Source organism: Staurois parvus, unplaced genomic scaffold (genome assembly GCF_062004578.1).
Source record: "Staurois parvus isolate SC_StPar_1 unplaced genomic scaffold, SC_StPar_1.0 ptg000031l, whole genome shotgun sequence".
Taxonomy (NCBI): domain Eukaryota; kingdom Metazoa; phylum Chordata; class Amphibia; order Anura; family Ranidae; genus Staurois; species Staurois parvus.
Window position 1 is genome coordinate 375803 of NW_028317827.1, and position 19341 is coordinate 395143.

General features: G+C 44.2%; 1 protein-coding gene across 1 annotated transcript in view; it reads right to left on the reverse strand.

Moving 5' to 3' along the window:
• Positions 1-3575: 3575 nt before the first annotated feature.
• Positions 3576-19341, reverse strand: part of ARL5A (ARF like GTPase 5A) — a 36281-nt gene continuing 20515 nt past the window's right edge. Inside the window, exons 4-6 of the mRNA XM_089659462.1 lie at positions 14245-14328; positions 11606-11757; positions 3576-7038 (exon numbers count right to left, since the gene is read on the reverse strand). Of these exons, the coding sequence (XP_089515588.1) occupies positions 6990-7038; positions 11606-11757; positions 14245-14328 (285 nt within the window). The 3' untranslated portion in view covers positions 3576-6989. The remainder of the gene's footprint in view (positions 7039-11605; positions 11758-14244; positions 14329-19341) is intronic.

Consider the following 19341-nt stretch of genomic DNA (forward strand, 5'->3'; position numbering starts at 1 on the left):
CAAAGTTTAGCTTTAGATTTGAAAACAGTCAACATTCATGTGAGCGACCAATGAAGCTAAATTCTGCATGCACACATTGGGGGAGATGTATTGAGAGTGGTGCACACACAATCTGGTGCAGCTGTGCATAGGAACCAATCAGCTTCTAAATTCAGCTTGTTCAATTAAGTTTTGACAATAAAACCTAGAAGATTATTGGTTGCTTTGCACAACTGCACCAGATTCTGTGTGCACCACTTTTAGTAAATCTCCCCCAGTGTGCGCAAACAGCAGCAGAAATCAGATTTGTACTCTGTGCAGTTACAGTACACATGAACAGAGCCTTCAACCACTCCTGGACACAGAAAGACAGCATTTCTGCAAAGTTTCTGGCTGCACACAAACTGGAAGAAGCGACTTGATCCGTTTGTACACTGCCATAGCAGAGTGCTGCCGCCTCTGAACAGAACAAGCGATTTGCTCTGACCTGCCACATATGAAGGAGGCCTAAGGGTTGGGTAAAGCTTTTTTTCAACTTTTTTTCCTGACAGTGTTCTATTGGGGATATTGTTCTTCATTACTGTCCCAGAGACAGACAGTTGTCACTGGAACATGTGTCCCCATTGATTTTCCCTCATCTTCTGCTTCAACATTTTGGGTTTCTGTACCTGAGACAATGGTCATCAAGACAAACAGGGTGGATCTCCCCAGTGGTGACACAAGGAAAACTTTGTTTAATACCTTCTCACTATATCCAAAACTTTACATACACTTTAAAGCAGACCTGGCTACTGTCACTTCATGTCAAGTTTGCACTTTCCAACTTGTTATTGGCATTATTTTATTTATGAATTTTGATGTGGAGCTCACATATTTAGGACTGTTTGCATAGGCAAAAAGGCTTCAGATCATACAATTTACTTCAGATTATACACACTGCAATTTAATTTTCATGTTTTGCACTTTATTCTACATATTTGTGCATCTATAAAGGTTTTATAATCATACATGGGAAGACATTACCACTGCATAGCTGAGGGAGTCTTGCACTTTTATATCCTGTATGATCATAGAAAAGCGAGCGCTGCACCTTGTGAAGTATTTTCTCAGATTAGAGGTCTAGGACAGCAGTCACTAAAAGCAGTCACTTGGACAGTCAGCCCGCAATGACAGATCCACCGCTGAGCGGGGCAGTCATCATGGCAACATGACATCACGGGTGCACCCCGCCGCTTTCAACTCACCGGCTCCCTCTCCCTGCCTGTACACAAGCATCCAGCAAGGATCCCGGCACAGCTCCTGTCTGTCCTCAAGGTAGGGTGTAGTCTTACAGGGGCACTCTGATCAGCACATTTTATGTTAAGGGACACGTTATGGGAAACTCTGATGAGCACATTTTATGTTAAGGGGCACATACTGTGGAAAGGGGCACTCTGAAGGGGAAATATGATAGAAAGGGGTACTTTGAGTATAAGGGGACATTCTGACGGGAATACCTGATGTAAGGTGGCAATGTGATGGGGATGCCTAATGTAAAGGGGCACTCTGATGTGGACAACTGATGTAAAGGAGCACTCTGATGGGCACACCTGATGTGATGGGAATACATGATATAAAGTTGCACTCTGATGGCGACACCGAATGTAAGGGGGCAAACTGATGGGCACACCCTGTTCGGACCTTGGCCAGAAAAAAATTTTAGTGACCAGACCTCCTTGAATTTTCATCTAACACCCCTGGTCTAGGAGATGAACATCAACAGGCAGCTGCTAGGGACTGTGGTTTTATAAAGCCAGAGCACAGGTATCCATAGCACTCTTTACAAAAGCAGACCTAAAGTCACAATACTTTCTTCCTCTCCAATGGTTGTATATCAACGAGGGATCCCTCATTGGCACCTTCTCCAAGGTGTCGATCTTCTGCCATCTTAATTGTGCAACAGGGGATGGCATAACTCCTGTTCAGGAGTTGGTCATCCTGGCGGACAGGAACTGCATTGGCCATGTAAACTGAGCTGCGCATGGGTTGCTCAGTGTACATGTCACCGAAGACAACAGGCAGGTAGGTAGGTTTATTTTATTGCAGAAAGACATTGCACGCTTCTTCTACAGGAAACAGTCCATCTGCTCATAGGTTTTGTAATGGTGCTTTTAGTTAAAAAAATACATTTTTCAGACTTAAGAAAAAAAAAAGTGAATGCGCATTATTTTTTTTTTTTTAAGGAGCCTGGAAAGCATTGCACCAGAAATCACATAGCTTCTGCCATGCAGGACTCCTGCAGACTGTTAGTGTGTGCGGTCAACTTATACATTGTTTCACACAGACAGGAAGAATCAATGAACTACCAGAGAGTTCAACAGCGCTGTGGTAGTTCATTGAGAACTACAAGCCTACAGCCGCAAAGGGTGTAAGTACATGTAGTTGATTCATTCGCAGAACTCTGTGAATGAATGATGCAAATATGTTGGAGGAAGCGGGGCACACAGCCATGCTCTTTTTAAAAAGCGACAACTGGTACGGGGAAATTTTCCCAGTACTGCTGTCACACAGAGGGCTCAGATTGCCCAGCCACTGCAGGAGAGGGAAACCAGGTGGAACATATAAGATGTTCGCGAAGGTAAACTTAACCTTTAAGCCACTACCCAATCAGGGTAACATATAAAATGTCAGGTAGTGCCTAAGAAAAAGGAGTTTACTGCAGAGCTTTATTTAAATAAAACATCCGAAGTATAATTTTCTTTGACCACTCAGCTTAGGATTTAGCAAATTACTAAAACATGGTCAGCGTTGTGTGCCGAGTTAAAGAAGGTGGCCAACTGCAAGTCAGCATTGCAGAAGCTGCTAAACAGGCTTCCAGGTTTACTGGTCGAGTGATTGGGAAGGAGAGAGGTATTTGAGGCATTAACAACCCAGGCTGTACATATACAGCAATTGTGTCTGAAGTCCCCTGGGGAACAATATCTTATGCTTTTGGGTATAGGGAAACAAGTAGCCTCCTACCATAGGACATTACTTGGGTCTAGCAGCCAAAGTCTCTAACTGGTCTCCCCTCACAAATCACATCTTCAGCTAAAACTACTATTGACATTGGCAAAATTCTTGCAGAAAATGGATGAATGATTGCAGGGCATAAAAATATTGCATCACTTGCTAGCTGGAGCAGGGGTCGCCACATCTGCCCTGCAGCTGGGGTTGTCAGTGGCATATTTTTAATGTGTACAGACTGAGGAATAAAGAGAGCACCACCTCCCCTGATAGGGCCCCGGATATAAGTGGGGGTCTTTGATGGGGGACCCTGATGTAAGGAGGGGGATTTTTTCAGTCCACAAACATTTGTAAAATATATGATACGGCCCTCATAAAGTTTGGCGACTCCTGATCTAAAGAATCCTCCATGCATAAATATGGAGAATCAAGTCACAGAGATTATAGGAAAATGAGGAAACCCTCCCCATTGCTGCCCATAGAAAAGTACAGGAGGTTAAAAAGAAATAATAAATTATGTCCAGATGGAAAAAAAAAATAGTACAATTTATTTTGAGTCGATGTAATCTCTAAACCAAAAACAAAACATACATAGACAAAGACACACTGGAGACTTTCCACCTCTCATTTTTATTGTCACAAAGTCAGACTTCTTTTTGTAAAGTGTAGTGATAAGAGTAGAAAAGTCAAAAAAACAACACAGAGGTAAAGCAACATGCAATTCAGCATCTGCCAAGGAATGTCCAAAGGAGAAAAAAAGCCCCAAAATGGAACAAAAGTGCCAAAAATATGTTACATATTAGAACATTCAAGGGGAGCTATCAGTTTTGAAATACCTTCTTTATTACTCTGATCAGCATTATGACATATAATTTATTAGCCGAAAGGGTCTTGTTTCCTTCTGCCTCTCTTTGTGGCCTATTAGCTGAAAGTTTGGTCTACCCTGTTTATTTCAATAATACCTCCTGCAGGTCTCGCTCCTTTTCCAGAATGGAGATTAACTCGGTATCAGTCAGATAAGAATAAGGCAGAGCAATGACTTAATATGATGCAGTCACCTACCCACTCAGAGGTGAGTGGCAGTGCCTCCTCATAGCCCCCAGCAAGGTATACTCACTCATTCACGCTTGGGGTTTCCAGGTATGGGGGAGCATGTGACCTGCTACATGTCACCCAAGTGGTCAATCACCAAGACACTAGCTGAGTGGGTTCCTGCAGCAAAATGGTGGCAAGGAAGAGTGGATGGATGATTAGATCTTGCCGAGGAGGTGGTAGCTATAAGGAGGAACAGTTATTCACCCCCCAATTGGGCAGGTGACAGTGCATCTTTAAAGTAAACGTATCATTGGACAAATAAAGGAGCTATCATTACAGAACTTCTGACAATGATAGCTGCCCCCTAGTGATGTTGCCCCCCCCCCCCGCCTCAATATTTTGTCAAAGTCCTCAAACAAGTTGACGCAGAGTTCTGAATTTACTTTCTCTCTTTGCTTCTTTTAGGTCAGCGTTTCTAAAAGAGAAGTTAAATCATACTTATCCAGGTGGATGCATCATCGATCTAATGCTGCATTTGTCCCCTGCCAGCTTTAAGGTGGAGAACTGAGCAATCAAACATTGCTCTGAGCAGAGAGTCGTGGCTGTCAGTCTCTTGCCCTCTGCTATGTCCCGCCATTGCTCACTGAAGCATTGGGCGGTGCAGGGGGCTCAGCAGCTCACTGAGAGTTTGAGCCAGGTGCCGGTCCAGGCTACTGGGTGGATCCGTACAATATGGTTGCAATCTTTCTCCAGCCTGGATTGGCTCTGTAATATCAGCTGACAGCGAGCTTTAGCCTGCTGTCAGCTGAAAATGGGTCACAGGAGTGCAGAATGAACTGCACTCCTTTGATCCACAGAAGTACAGCCAAATGAGCTTTGGCTGTACTTCTCCTTTAAAGAGTGACTTTATTGCTTTCGAAGTCACTGGCCCAGAATAAGTATGCAGAACAGATCTCTGACTTTCCTGAGCACATGCTTGTTCTGGGTCAGTGAGTAGTAAGTACAGAAGGTAGAGGTGATCAAGGAGCAGGGCCCTCCTATCCCTCTTGTATTGAACTGTATTGTTGTTGTATTGTCTCCCTTTATATTGTAAAGTGCAGAGCAAACTGTTGGCTCTATATAAATCCTGTATAATAATTGTTAAACCAGTTTCATTCTCAGGAGGAAGCCAGCAATAGCAGTCTCAAAATTTCCCTCAGTGTAGGTTTCACTTACTAGAGGCTTAGATTCAAGGTTAAATCTTGCCAACTGCCACCACTTGTCCAACAAGCGTTCCCTTACTGACTAGTGATGCACTCTCAGTGTACTTGGGGGGTTGACAGGTATTGAGGCTTAGAAGGAAGTCCAGCATCTAGGAAGCTTAAAGTGATATTAAAGCTTCCATTTTGTTTTATTCAATAAAATAACAAATATTTTACACTTATCTGCTCTGTAGTTTTGCATAGAGCAGCCTCAATCCTCCTCTTTTCGGATCCCCCTTGCTCCTCCCATCCGCTGAGTGCCTCCATAGGAAGCCACTTCCTATGGGAGCACTCCTGCGGGCTCATTCCTGAGCCAGGCTGTTTGCGTATATTCAAAACACACATAGCCCAGGATGGCCCCGCCTCCTGCTCTCAGGTTTTGACTGACAGTAGCAGGAGTCAATAGCTCCTGCTATTCTTAACCAAGGCTAGGAGATCCAGGAGAGGGGAGAAGAGCTACTACAGAGTGCACAGCGCTGGACTGAGATCGGGTTCAGGTGAATAATTTAGGAAGGTCTGAAGGGGAGCTGCACGTAAAAGGTTTTTCGTACCTTAACGCATAGAATGCATTAAGGTAAAAAAAAAAAAATTACTTTTACAACCACTTTAAACCAGTTTAAAAGAGGCACACATCAAAGGCTTCTTTGGCTAATACAGGCAGTAACACCTTACGCCTTATTTACACATGTAGCTGTTTCAACTCCCCCACCCCATGCAGTTGCATAGCGGTTGTGGCACAGTCTTATGCACTTGAATGGGTTGTGTTTGCCAGGGCATCCGCCTGAAAAATGACAGGCTGTAATATTTTTGCCGTGCTACAACAGTGGCAATGTGTACTAACATGTTAATTTGGGGTTTGACAGTCGGCAAAACCGCGGCTCAATTGCCTGTTTTTTACTGCCCAACAGCCATCCATGTAAACTAGGCCCCAGTATTAAAAGCTTAAATCGGCTGGCACATTACATTTAAGGTGTACAGCCTTGGTATAGACACCACAGGCCAGAACATCAGCCAAGAGTCAGGCTAAACCTTTCTATGATGAGGTAGCACTTAAATCAGCCATTTGGTTGGCAAATAAAGCATATTAGAAATTTTCATCACTCGCATTCAGCTGACTGATCAAGACATTTCAAAAGTGACAGGTCCTCTAAAGTTAGAAATGTGCAATTTTAACTGTTGTCAAGGCAATTCTTCCATACATTGGTACAATAAAGGAGCATGCGTACACACAGGAAATACAAAGATATGTACAGGATTCTAGTTAGAGACTGAAAAACATGCATCTCTCTAATAGCTGGGAACTACAAGTCCTAGTATGTTGGACAAGGCACGCTGAGACTTGCAGTTCCTCAACAGAGAGCTGCACATTGCCCAGGTTCAGTCTGGGTCCTCTCAGTAGGTTTTTTAAAAAAATACTGCTCAGCCATTATCGATGTTCTTAGTTCATCTGATCAATGTTTCCATCTCATCTCGGGCCGCGTTCACTTGTAAAACCGTCATTTTAAAAAGTTTTAAAAAGCTCCTGTCTCCTTTGACGTTCCATGGAGGAGGGCTAAAAATAATGGCCAGGCCAATCACAGCTTTCAGAAGTAGTCACAGATTTATTATTGTTTTTGCCTTCGGAGAGATTGCTCTCTGACACCGGTGGAACACTATGATTATAAATACTTGTCGGAGGTTTGCAGCAGTCCAGGGATTCATAAATACAGTGTTGTTAGCATTCTAGTGTCTCTGCAGGTCTGTTTGGGGTCATCTAGATTTTAGTCTTGACATCATCCACTCGAGTCCTTGACAAAGGCTAGACCATGAAGAAAACAAAACATTGTAAATATTCTCTATACATCATTAGTATTCAGTCAGTTACTGACCATGTGCGAAGTGCTCTGTTCTATAGCAGCCAACTAAAGTGCAGTTAGGGGTGGTCATTTCAGTAAGTCGAAATTTACACTCGTTCTGCCTCCTTATACAGTATCCCATTCCTAGAGGCTAGAAGGCTGCTTCTCTATATGAAATTCACTACTCTGTTCTACTGCCGTAGAATGTCTTTTTTTATCTCTACAAAAAAAAAAAAAAAAAAGACTCTTTCAAACACAAAAGGGATTATTACAAGCAGACATTGGTAACCAGAATACACACAGCAGTGTACTCCAATGCTTGCCTAAATCTATGTTTCTGTTAACCACTGGCACATGAATGATAACTGTGTAACCCAATGACCAAAGTGACTACTCCTTTCTGTCTAACCCAATGACCAAAGTGAGAACGCCTTCCTATCTAAACCAATGACCAAAGTGAGAACGCCTTCCTATCTAAACCAATGACCAAAGTGAGAACGCCTTCCTATCTAAACCAATGACCAAAGTGAGAACGCCTTCCTATCTAAACCAATGACCAAAGTGAGAACGCCTTCTTGTCTAACCCAATGACCAAAGTGACTACTCCTTTCTGTCTAACCCAATGACCAAAGTGACAACTCATTTTTGTCTAAACCAATTACCAAAGTGACTACTCCTTTCTGTCTAACCCAATGACCAAAGTGACAACTCCTTTCTGTCTAAACCAATGACTAAAGTGACTACTCCTTTCTGTCTAACCCAATGACCAAAGTGAAAACTCCTTTCTGTCTAAACCAATGACCCAAGTGAGAACGCCTTCCTGTCTAACCCAATGACCAAAGTGAGAACGCCTTTCTGTCTAACCCAATGACCAAAGGGACAGAATCTCTTTAAAATGGAATTCCAGGCCAACAGATTAATACACAGTGCCAAAGCGTATAAGGTTAATGTTTCAGCAGCTAAAGTATTTTAAACTTTGGACAGTCAGTATTGCAATTTACATACATCTTCCACACTGCACAAGTGATGTCAGGTTCAGCAACACTGCCTGCTATGTCACATCTCCCCTTTCCAGCCTGTTCACTGTAGAATGAATCAGCGTCTTCATATTTGTACGAATGTTAGTAAGCTAACCCAAGAGGTAATAAAGATTATCCAGGAAGTAGTATAGATGATCCACAAAGTAGCAGAGTGATCTTCCTACCCAATAGGAGCTGTCTGGTAGGTAAAACAGCAAATATATAAGTATTTGAACTGTGTATTTATCAGTCTGCCGGACATTCCACTTCACTTGCAATTTTATTCCCCTTCAAATGATCACTTTGCCATCTTCTTTTGGCCCGTTTCTTGTTTATCTAGTTGTTACAGGTTAAGGCCTTGTTCGCTTGGCCAATTACTTGCATGCCCAGTGCAGGGCCGTGTTTTGCCGGCAGAGGGGTGGCACAGGTGTTGCATGCATCGCCATGCCGGCACTCCTACAGAGGTCTATTGGGACAAGCAGCTGTATGAATACAGCTGCTGTGTCCCAAAGTGATATACATGCGGGTGCATGGCCCAAAACACACCCATGGTGAGTTTTGGGACATGCACCCACACCCAAACAGTTGTTACACTGGGACACAGTGGCTGTATTCATGCAACTGCTTGTCCTAATAGACATCTAAAGGACTGCCAGCATGGGAATGCATGCCACACCTGTGCATCCCCGTGCTGGCTAACATGGCTCTGCACACAGCACGCAAGTAACTGGCCATGTGAACGAGTACTGTATATACAGTACAAAGAGTCCTTTATGTGTGAAGGCCAAAATGGCTTATATTCAGTCTAGTCAGAGTGCAAATAGCAGCCATGTGCAGTGCAGCCAACAGCAGCTTAAGTCCACATTAAGTTCCTTCCATGTGACAAATGTGAAATACAAATGAAGGAGGTTTTTGGTTGACTCAAAGGAGATAAATGAAGTTTTGAGAACCAACTTTATTTTAAATTTCCTGACAAATGACTGAATGTGAGGAATGAAAACAGGCTGAATTCAAAACTCAGTCAGACCCAGTAAATAGTTACAGAATCACTGCCATGTGGCAAGTGAGCTGCTTCTATCACAGCCTTAACTCACTGTATTTTATTTCATGTCAGATTTCCCTTGCAGAAATCAAATTCTAGGTGCAAACAAATTGAACTAACTGTGGTGAGCAGTGCAAGGTGTTACCTACCGTATTTTTCGCTCCATAAGACGCACTTTTTTCTCCCCAAAAAGGGGGGGGAAATGTGACTGCGTCTTATGTAGCGAATGTAAAGCGGCCGGTCCGGTATTTCTGCCGCCACCATGTAAGAATATCGGGCCGGCCGCTCAGCTCTTCTCTCCTGCAGGACCTTACCTGTTCCTCGCTCCAGCACTGCAGTCTTCCCGCAGCGGCTTCTGTGACAGCCGGGTGCCCACTGCTCATGCGCGAGAAGCGCTGCGCTTTGTGAATGGTCCGGTGTCTTCTGGGACACATGACAGGTCCCAGAAGGCTCCGGGCCATTCACAAAGAGCTGCGCTTCTCGCGCATGCGCAGTGGGCACCCGGCTGTCACAGAAGCCGCCGCGGGAAGAAGAAGGAAGGACAACTCCACGGAAGTGGGAGCAGGTACCTGTCAAATTCAGGTACCCGTCCCTCCCCAAAGGTCCGCAGTCTCTGGTCATCCCCTGTACTGTGTCCGCAGTCTCTGGTCATCCCCTGTACTGTGTCCGCAGTCTCTGGTCATCCCCTGTACTGTGTCCGCAGTCTCTGGTCATCCCCTGTACTGTGTCCGCAGTCTCTGGTCATCCCCTGTACTGTGTCCGCAGTCTCTGGTCATCCCCTGTACTGTGTCCGCAGTCTCTGGTCATCCCCTGTACTGTGTCCGCAGTCTCTGGTCATCCCCTGTACTGTGTCCGCAGTCTCTGGTCATCCCCTGTACTGTGTCCGCAGTCTCTGGTCATCCCCTGTACTGTGTCCGCAGTCTCTGGTCATCCCCTGTACTGTGTCCGCAGTCTCTGGTCATCCCCTGTACTGTGTCCGCAGTCTCTGGTCATCCCCTGTACTGTGTCCGCAGTCTCTGGTCATCCCCTGTACTGTGTCCGCAGTCTCTGGTCATCCCCTGTACTGTGTCCGCAGTCTCTGGTCATCCCCTGTACTGTGTCCGCAGTCTCTGGTCATCCCCTGTACTGTGTCCGCAGTCTCTGGTCATCCCCTGTACTGTGTCCGCAGTCTCTGGTCATCCCCTGTACTGTGTCCGCAGTCTCTGGTCATCCCCTGTACTGTGTCCGCAGTCTCTGGTCATCCCCTGTACTGTGTCCGCAGTCTCTGGTCATCCCCTGTACTGTGTCCGCAGTCTCTGGTCATCCCCTGTACTGTGTCCGCAGTCTCTGGTCATCCCCTGTACTGTGTCCGCAGTCTCTGGTCATCCCCTGTACTGTGTCCGCAGTCTCTGGTCATCCCCTGTACTGTGTCCGCAGTCTCTGGTCATCCCCTGTACTGTGTCCGCAGTCTCTGGTCATCCCCTGTACTGTGTCCGCAGTCTCTGGTCATCCCCTGTACTGTGTCCGCAGTCTCTGGTCATCCCCTGTACTGTGTCCGCAGTCTCTGGTCATCCCCTGTACTGTGTCCGCAGTCTCTGGTCATCCCCTGTACTGTGTCCGCAGTCTCTGGTCATCCCCTGTACTGTGTCCGCAGTCTCTGGTCATCCCCTGTACTGTGTCCGCAGTCTCTGGTCATCCCCTGTACTGTGTCCGCAGTCTCTGGTCATCCCCTGTACTGTGTCCGCAGTCTCTGGTCATCCCCTGTACTGTGTCCGCAGTCTCTGGTCATCCCCTGTACTGTGTCCGCAGTCTCTGGTCATCCCCTGTACTGTGTCCGCAGTCTCTGGTCATCCCCTGTACTGTGTCCGCAGTCTCTGGTCATCCCCTGTACTGTGTCCGCAGTCTCTGGTCATCCCCTGTACTGTGTCCGCAGTCTCTGGTCATCCCCTGTACTGTGTCCGCAGTCTCTGGTCATCCCCTGTACTGTGTCCGCAGTCTCTGGTCATCCCCTGTACTGTGTCCGCAGTCTCTGGTCATCCCCTGTACTGTGTCCGCAGTCTCTGGTCATCCCCTGTACTGTGTCCGCAGTCTCTGGTCATCCCCTGTACTGTGTCCGCAGTCTCTGGTCATCCCCTGTACTGTGTCCGCAGTCTCTGGTCATCCCCTGTACTGTGTCCGCAGTCTCTGGTCATCCCCTGTACTGTGTCCGCAGTCTCTGGTCATCCCCTGTACTGTGTCCGCAGTCTCTGGTCATCCCCTGTACTGTGTCCGCAGTCTCTGGTCATCCCCTGTACTGTGTCCGCAGTCTCTGGTCATCTCCTGTACTGTGTCCGCAGTCTCTGGTCATCCCCTGTACTGTGTCTACAGTCCATTGGTTCAGAATATTTTTTTTCTTGTTTTTCTCCTCTAAAACCTAGGCGCGTCTTATGGTCAGGTGCGTCTTATGGAGCGAAAAATACGGTAAGTGTTTTATCTTACAAAAGGACTCACCCTTCCCCAGTGAGAGCACAGCAAGCCTGTATGTGCCACTGATGGTCTTTCACTGACGTTAACTTCAAGTATTGTGAAATCTCTGCTACGCTCATACATTCCTTCACATCTTGCTTGTTTGCAAAGACCAGCAGCCCCGCCTTCTTCAGGTCCTGCAATAGCAAAAAAAACAAATATATGGAGGTTTTGGTTTGACAGTGCTAATAAAGAAAATGTTACCATAAGAACACCAGGGATTCTTTAATAGGAATGGTAGGTGGTCATAATGTAAAACTGCACAGAAATAAATTCAGTAGCTAAGCTCTCATCTCTGCCTTGAACCACTCCCCTGGCTGCTGACAGATGTGTGCTGTGGAGTAAAGATCAGTGACAGGTTATGGTTACAGGAAGGACATCAGTGTTTTTGATTTGCAGTCTGTAAATGACCGCATGGCTTCTCTTTCGCTATGCTGGCTGAGAAGCAAGATGGAGGCACCCACGGACTGGTGCAGTTTTTTTTTTTTTTCACAGATACTATTTATAAGCTGAATAGGTCAAATCTATCTGAGAAACAAAGGAAATGAAATGGCTGCTTTGATGTTTTAGAGGATCTGTGACCACAGAAGGAATAATAGATTGATTTCCCAGGCCCCTTCAAATACTATTATGTGGTTCACATGTCCCGCGTGCTGGAATGGATTAAACACACCACGGAGAAGGGATAGGTAGCACTGGAGCAAGACATGTCCTCTTTTCCATTGCAGACCCTTCCACGGCAGTGCTCGGCTCCATCGCGTGAAATAAAATCACATACCTTAATTAGAAATACTTTGGCAGTATTGAAGAAGGTAGTTTGTATCAAGTCTTCCTCCCATCTGCCTACCATCAATGATATGAAAGAACAAGTGCAGTGACCCAACTAAACCAAGGAAAGCTCTGCTCTGTGCACTTGCTCACCTCCTCTTTGTGTCCCCCGCTGGCAATATTGGCTCTTCTTCGTGTGCCCCCACAGAAAGCAGCTTGCTATGGTGTAGAGCAGGGGTCTACAAACTGCGGCCCTTTGCCTGCCTTTTTCTGGCACTTGGGCACTATTGCTCCCATTAACACCAACAAAGAGGCACCCTTCCTTCCAATGACAACAGTGGGGACCATTTCTCTCATGGACACCAACAGTGGGGTATTTTTCCTCCCACGACACCAGCAATGGGGCAGAATTCTGATAAGTGCACTCCCCAGCTATTGGACATACAGTATATATCCAGGCATAAACAGAGAGTAGACTTCCCTGGCTTCCTCCCTAATCATTTTACGGCTACCATCGTATGCCATGACAAGCTGAGTATTGACATCAATGTGAGAGTTCCAGTGGCCATAAAGCTGCCTCACCACTTCCACAGACACTCGGTAGGTAGTGTGCTCCCCTCAGCTATGTTACCTGAGCACCGCTGTCCCACCTGCAGGCTCAAGACCCCCATGGTGGATGCTGCTGGGTATATGTTCTCTGATCTCCTCTTGCTAGAGTGAACACAAAAGCAACATGCATTACATAACTTCCAGGTATGGATGTCACCTTTCCAGCATGCTGTGGGCAGGGGAAGAAGCTAAAGAAAAGCTCCATTAGCTTCAATGGAAGGCAGGCAAGATGTCTTATTAGACAGAACCTGTCACAGCAGAATGCAGTTACATAGGGGATAGGGGACTTTAAATCACCTATGTAATAGAAAAACGTTTGGTGAAGAAAAAAAAAAAAAAAAAAGTGTAAAAAATTCAAGTTACACCCAAACACCTGAGCTCCCAACTCATGTGCATATGAATGTAAACACACTTTACACTTGAAAAAATGTTGTGCCAATAAAAAGCAACATAAGCACTATCACTGTTTTATTCTCAAAGGGCTTCGCTTTCAGAAAAAATATATTGCCTGAGGGTTGTAACCAATCTGTAGGCTTAAAATCATTTTTTGAAACATGTATGCGACAAACATTAAAACAACTCTGGTAGCAAAAGGGTTAAAGTTACACCACCACACCAGACATGGCCTTTTGAAAAAGCAGAAAACCGATGTCTTTTAATTGAAGCAAAAGATGAAGACTTCGAGTCTGCCTGCTCCAAATCCGCAGCAATGGTAGCGGCTCAGATCCCTTTCTAATCTGAGTAGTGAAACCGGTTTGGTTAGGTTTTTGCTGGCTAGTTTGAATGTTTGCCAGGGACCTTTCGTATTGGTTTGTATACAGCCTTGCCCATGTGTACCTTCCCTTTTTCGCTAGTTTCAAACAGAATCTGAGTGGCTACTATTGTTGCATTTTCCAGTAAGTAACATGATCCTAGATAAGGCACGTATGTAGTGTGAAATAATCGCAGGATTTGACAATTCATCTGACTTGCCCTTTTAGAGACCATAAAATCACAAATAATGTAGCAGTATGAACAAGTGCAGCAAGACTTTTGTGACTCCCTTGATATGTAACATTACCAGCACATTGAAACTGAATGTAATCAGATTCATCCTGAGAAATACTACCCTGGAAAGTGTTTGTATATTATTTACTCTGCTTTCAGACTTGCATACATAACAGGTTTTCAAATTCTTCTTATGAGTGGACTCAAGAAATCATAGGACAAAGAGCACACTACATACATGTATATGGTAGGTCACTCACCTCATGAGATAACATTTTATACAGTTCCTCTCTGGTCACTGAAATGCGTTCTCTATCCGTGCTGTCCACAACAATGATTACAAACTGCAAACGGAGAGAGCATATGAAAAAAATCAATAAAACCCCAAAGTAAACAACACAAAACATGCCGGTAGTTTATTCTTCCGAAATCATTCCCCAGTCATCATAGGAGTGTGGTAAGAATGTTAGAACGTGAGCCCCTTCAGGTGACAGGGCTGTACAGGGTACTTGATGCTTCACCTCTCACCATTAGAACCATGTCACACTATAAAACTGGCCACTAGTAACAACCTACCAGCATCAGTATGGTATGCAGTAGTGGTGCACCGAAATGAAAATTCTGGTGCCGAAACAGATATTGAAAATTCAGAATGCATGTGGCCGAAAACCGAACCGAAAAGTCTGCGTATGTGGGGCTCCAATTTTTTTTTTATATATTCTTTTTTTATTTTTAACTTATGATTTTATTGCAATCACATAAGGGACCAATAGTCCCCTGTGTGATAGCATATGAGTGACAGGTCCTCTTTGTAGGGGGCAGCGGGTGGGGGCAGTGTATGCAAGGAGGAGGCTCCCTCACTGGCTGTCACTACACATCGGTGCTGATTTTTAAATACAATTGCCAGCTTTTTTTTCTTCTTCACTACAGCTCACAGAATTAGCTGTAATTTTCCCCGGAGCTAAAGGAAACTTTGTTTCTTTTAGCTGGGGGGGAAAGTGACAGCTAATTCTGTGAGCTATAGTGAAGGAAAAAAAAAAAAAGCGGTAATTACATATAAAACCCAGCACTGACCTATAGTGACAGCCAGTCACTGTACACACTGCTCCTCTCCTGCCTTTCTCAGCCACCCCCCCCATCTGCAGTACACACAGTCTCCTGTATCGGCTAAATTTTTTCTATCGGCAAAATGCCAATAGGGCTATTTTCGGCCAATATGTTTCAGTGGGCGATATTTTGGTGCATCCCTAGTATGCAGAGCAGAAATTACCCTTACTTACATCCATGCACTGCTCTTTCAGAGTCTGGATGGGTGAGCCACCTCTTAGTCGCTGATGGTGACTGGTGCAAATTATCACTCGCCAGTGACAGCTCCATCTTCCAACCAGTGAGGGAACAATGCATAGAAGTGACTGAGTGGGGAGTAGTCACTAGTGACAGGACCATTTGTATGATATGATCCTTACATTGTAAAAATAATGCACTAAAGAGGAACTGTACTAGATCATGATGCTCACAATAGCTGGCTAGCTGAAAAATGTGTCTAAGCTAGAACATACTAATGATGAAAGTATAGCAATGCCTCTTATCTTCCTAGTATAATAGGTCAAAGAACACCAAATGCCTGTAGAAGCAACTAATGTTATCCTATGTATTCATGCACATTAGGCATGCACATTTAAAGGCATATTTTAAGTTCAGCGTTTAGAAGCAGAAAAAAAAAGTCCTGTTTTGCAATTTTTAAGAGCAGTTTTCTGGCAGAAAAAAAGAAAACCGCTAAAAACGTGCCTAAACACTAGTACCAAAAAAGTTCAAAGTTAGCACTTTTCTGCCAAGAGCACTGGTGTTTCTTTTAAGCCAATATACATGAGCCCTTAACCACTAGTCTACAGGGCACTTATATCCCCTTCCTGCCCAGGCCAATTTCCAGCTTTCAGTGCTGTCGCGCTTTGAATGACAATTGCGCGGTCATGCAACACTGTACCCATATGAAATTTTTATAACTTTTTTGTGACAGATAGAGCTTTCTTTTGGTGGTATTTGATCACCTCTGGGTTTTTTATTTTTTCTTACGTAAACCAAAAACCACTGAAAATTTTGAAAAAAAAAGAAGTTTTCTTAGTTTTTGTTATAAAATTTTGTAAATAAGTGATTTTTCTCCTTCACTGATGTGCGCTAATGAGGCTGCAGTAATGGGCACTGATAGGTGGCACTGAGGAGGCACTGGTAGGTGGCACTGATGGGCATTGCCAGGCATCACTGATGGGCACTGAAAGGCAGCACTGATACATGGCACTGATATATGGCACTGATGCACACTGATAGGCAGCACTGACTGGCAGCACTGACTGGCACTGATGGATGACACTGAAAGGCAGCTCAGATGGGCACTGATGTGCACTGCTATGCACTGATCGGCACTGACAGCTGGCACTGATGGACTTTGACAGGTGGCACTGCTGGGGCTACACTGATCATCAGTGCCCTGATGATCAGTGTACATGTCCCCTCCACGGAAAGCCGATTACCAGCTCTCCTCTCCTCTTGAGCTGTCAGCGTGACAGCTTGAAAGGAGAGAAATGCCGATAACACTGTTCAACAAATTTTTATTTTTTGCCAGTTTTGGAAACAAAAGGATCCATTTCTTAATGAATTTCACATTCTGAGTTCAAATATAAGAATGAAATTTGTCAATTGGCTCTAGTTTTTCTGTAAACAGAAAGTTTTCTACTGTAGGCGTAATGACTACAGAATGCACAATAATTATATAGATAGATGTCTTTCCACAAATATAAAGCAAGTGATATTGACTACATAACAAAGCCTAAATGGCATAATATATTGCATAGGATTACCAAGAACAATTATAGCCATAAGCTAAGTTGAATCATTTTAATACTTAGGATTCTCACTAGTTTTGTCTTCAGTTTGTGTCGGTTTTGCTTCTCTTGGCTTTTCTCTTGTATTCGAGGAAAGGGCTATCTCTTACAACTGTCCAGCAATAGTCAGCAAGCATTGATGGGCTCCATTTACCTTGATATCTTCTTTCCATAGCTGCAATGTCTTGATGGAAGCGCTCTCCGTGTTCATCACTCACTGCTCCACAGTTTGGTGGGAAAAAATCCAGATGCGAATGTAGAAAATGAATTTTTAGAGACATGTTGCAACCCAGATTTCTGTAAGTCTGGATGAGTTTTTCTACCACTTTCTTGTAGTCTGGTGTTTTATTGTTTCCAAGAAAATTTGATGTCACTGATACAAATGCTGTCCAGGCAGCCTTTTCCTTTCCAAGCAACAGAGAAAGAAACTCATCATCATGAATAAGTTTACGAATCTGTGGCCCAACAAAGACTCCTTCATTTATTTTTGCAGCACTAAGTGCTGGGAATTTGCTAATCAGGTACTTGAAACCTGCTTTATTCTTGTCCATTGCCTTAACAAAGTTTTTCATTAATCCCAACTTGATGTGTAATGGAGGTAATAAGATCTTATTGCTGTCTACAAGTGCTGGATAGTTAACATTTTTTTCTCCAGGCTGCAATGACTGGCGTAATGGCCAGTCTCTTTTGGCATAGTGCATTTCTCTCGCACGACTGTCCCACTCACAGAGGAAGCAGCAGTACTTAGTATATCCACCTTGAAGTCCAAGTAGGATAGCAATCACCTTCAGGTCACCACAAATCGACCATTGATGTTCATCATAGTTGATGCACCTTAAAAGCTCTTTCAAGTTTTCATACGTTTCTTTCATTGAAACTGCGTAAGCAACTGGAACTGACGGCAGCCGATTGCCATTATGGAGCAAAACAGCTTTAAGACTCGCCTTTGAAGCATCAATGAACAGCCTCCACTCATCGGGATCATAGCATACGCCGATGGCTGAGATTAAACCATGAACTTTGTTACATACAGCAATATCACCTTCCTGGACGAAGAATGGGATCAGATCTTTCTGACTATGACGGTAGAAAGACGTACGAACATCACTTGCTAGGAGATTCCACTGTTGTAGTCTTGACCCCAAAAGCTCTGCCTTGTTCTTCGGAAGATCCAGGTCTCTGATAAGATCGCTCAATTCCACTTGTGTAATGAGGTGTGGTTCAGTGGGTGTGGATGGAAGAAAGTCTGGGTCATGTGAGGTTGACGGTTGATGACTACACGCTTCAGGTTCTTCCTCACTTGACTCAACCACGAAGGATTCTGGTGCTTTAGGAAGTGGTAGCCCCTCTCCATGAGGAAATGGATGTATTGCCGATGGAATATTTGGATAGTGCACAGATAACTTTTTCATCTTATTTAGCCCTTTTGTTGGAGGCATCATACAAAAGTAACAATTACGAACATGATCTGTTGGCTCTCTCCAAATCATTGGCACAGTGAAAGGCATAGATGCCTTTTTTCCATTCAACCATTGCTCCAGTGCCATCCCACAAGAATTGCAGCATATATGTGGTGCCCAGCTCTTGTCCTGGTCTCCTATCTTGCAGCCAAAATACAAGTTGTAGGCTTTCTTAATCATTCCTGTTATCCTCCTTTTTTGTGAGATAAAAGTTATTTCACCGCAGATATAGCAGAAATTATCTGCTTTATTCACACAAGTTCGAGGCATTACTGAGTAGCCTATATAAGCATAAAACGAAATGTAAAGACGCTGTCGAACTACAATCAGCTACAGATACTGCAGCTTTTATGCAGTGAAGTGATGCAATTAAAGGCTAATATTGCATCATCTCAGTATACATGCAATTTTCTATTGGTCACCAGTATCAATTGCGCAATATGCAGCTGAAGTTGCATCATAATTTTGAATGGCTTACGTCATTAGATGGGTGAATATATCATGGAAACTAGAGCCAATCAACATTTTTTAGGGTCATTTTCGTTTTCAGCACCCCAAAATTATGTAAGATTAGCTAATTTTATGCCCAAAACTTTTTACCTGTTGAACAGTGTAACCGGCATTTCCGTGTTTACATGTGATCAGCTGTGATTGGACACAGCCGATCACATGACCGAGCCGACATCTTCGGCTCTTTCCGTGATCGGTGATCCGCTGTGTCCGGTGATTCTCACTGCATGCGCGGTGAGAATGAGAGGACGTCATATGACAAGAGAACCACTTTGCGCCAGTCATTGGACTATATGGCGGGCGGAAGGTGGTTAAAGTTGTAATTAAGCTTTGAAAAAAAAAAAAAACTGGAAGCTGACTGGTTTCTAGGAAGAGTTGCACCAGATTTTGCACTCTCTAGTTTTAGTAAATCAACCCAATAGAAAGGCTCAAAATTCAAGGAGCATCTTTGAGCTTTCTAGGAGCATCAATTACTACCATATTTTAAGTATTTTCTGAAAGGCATAAT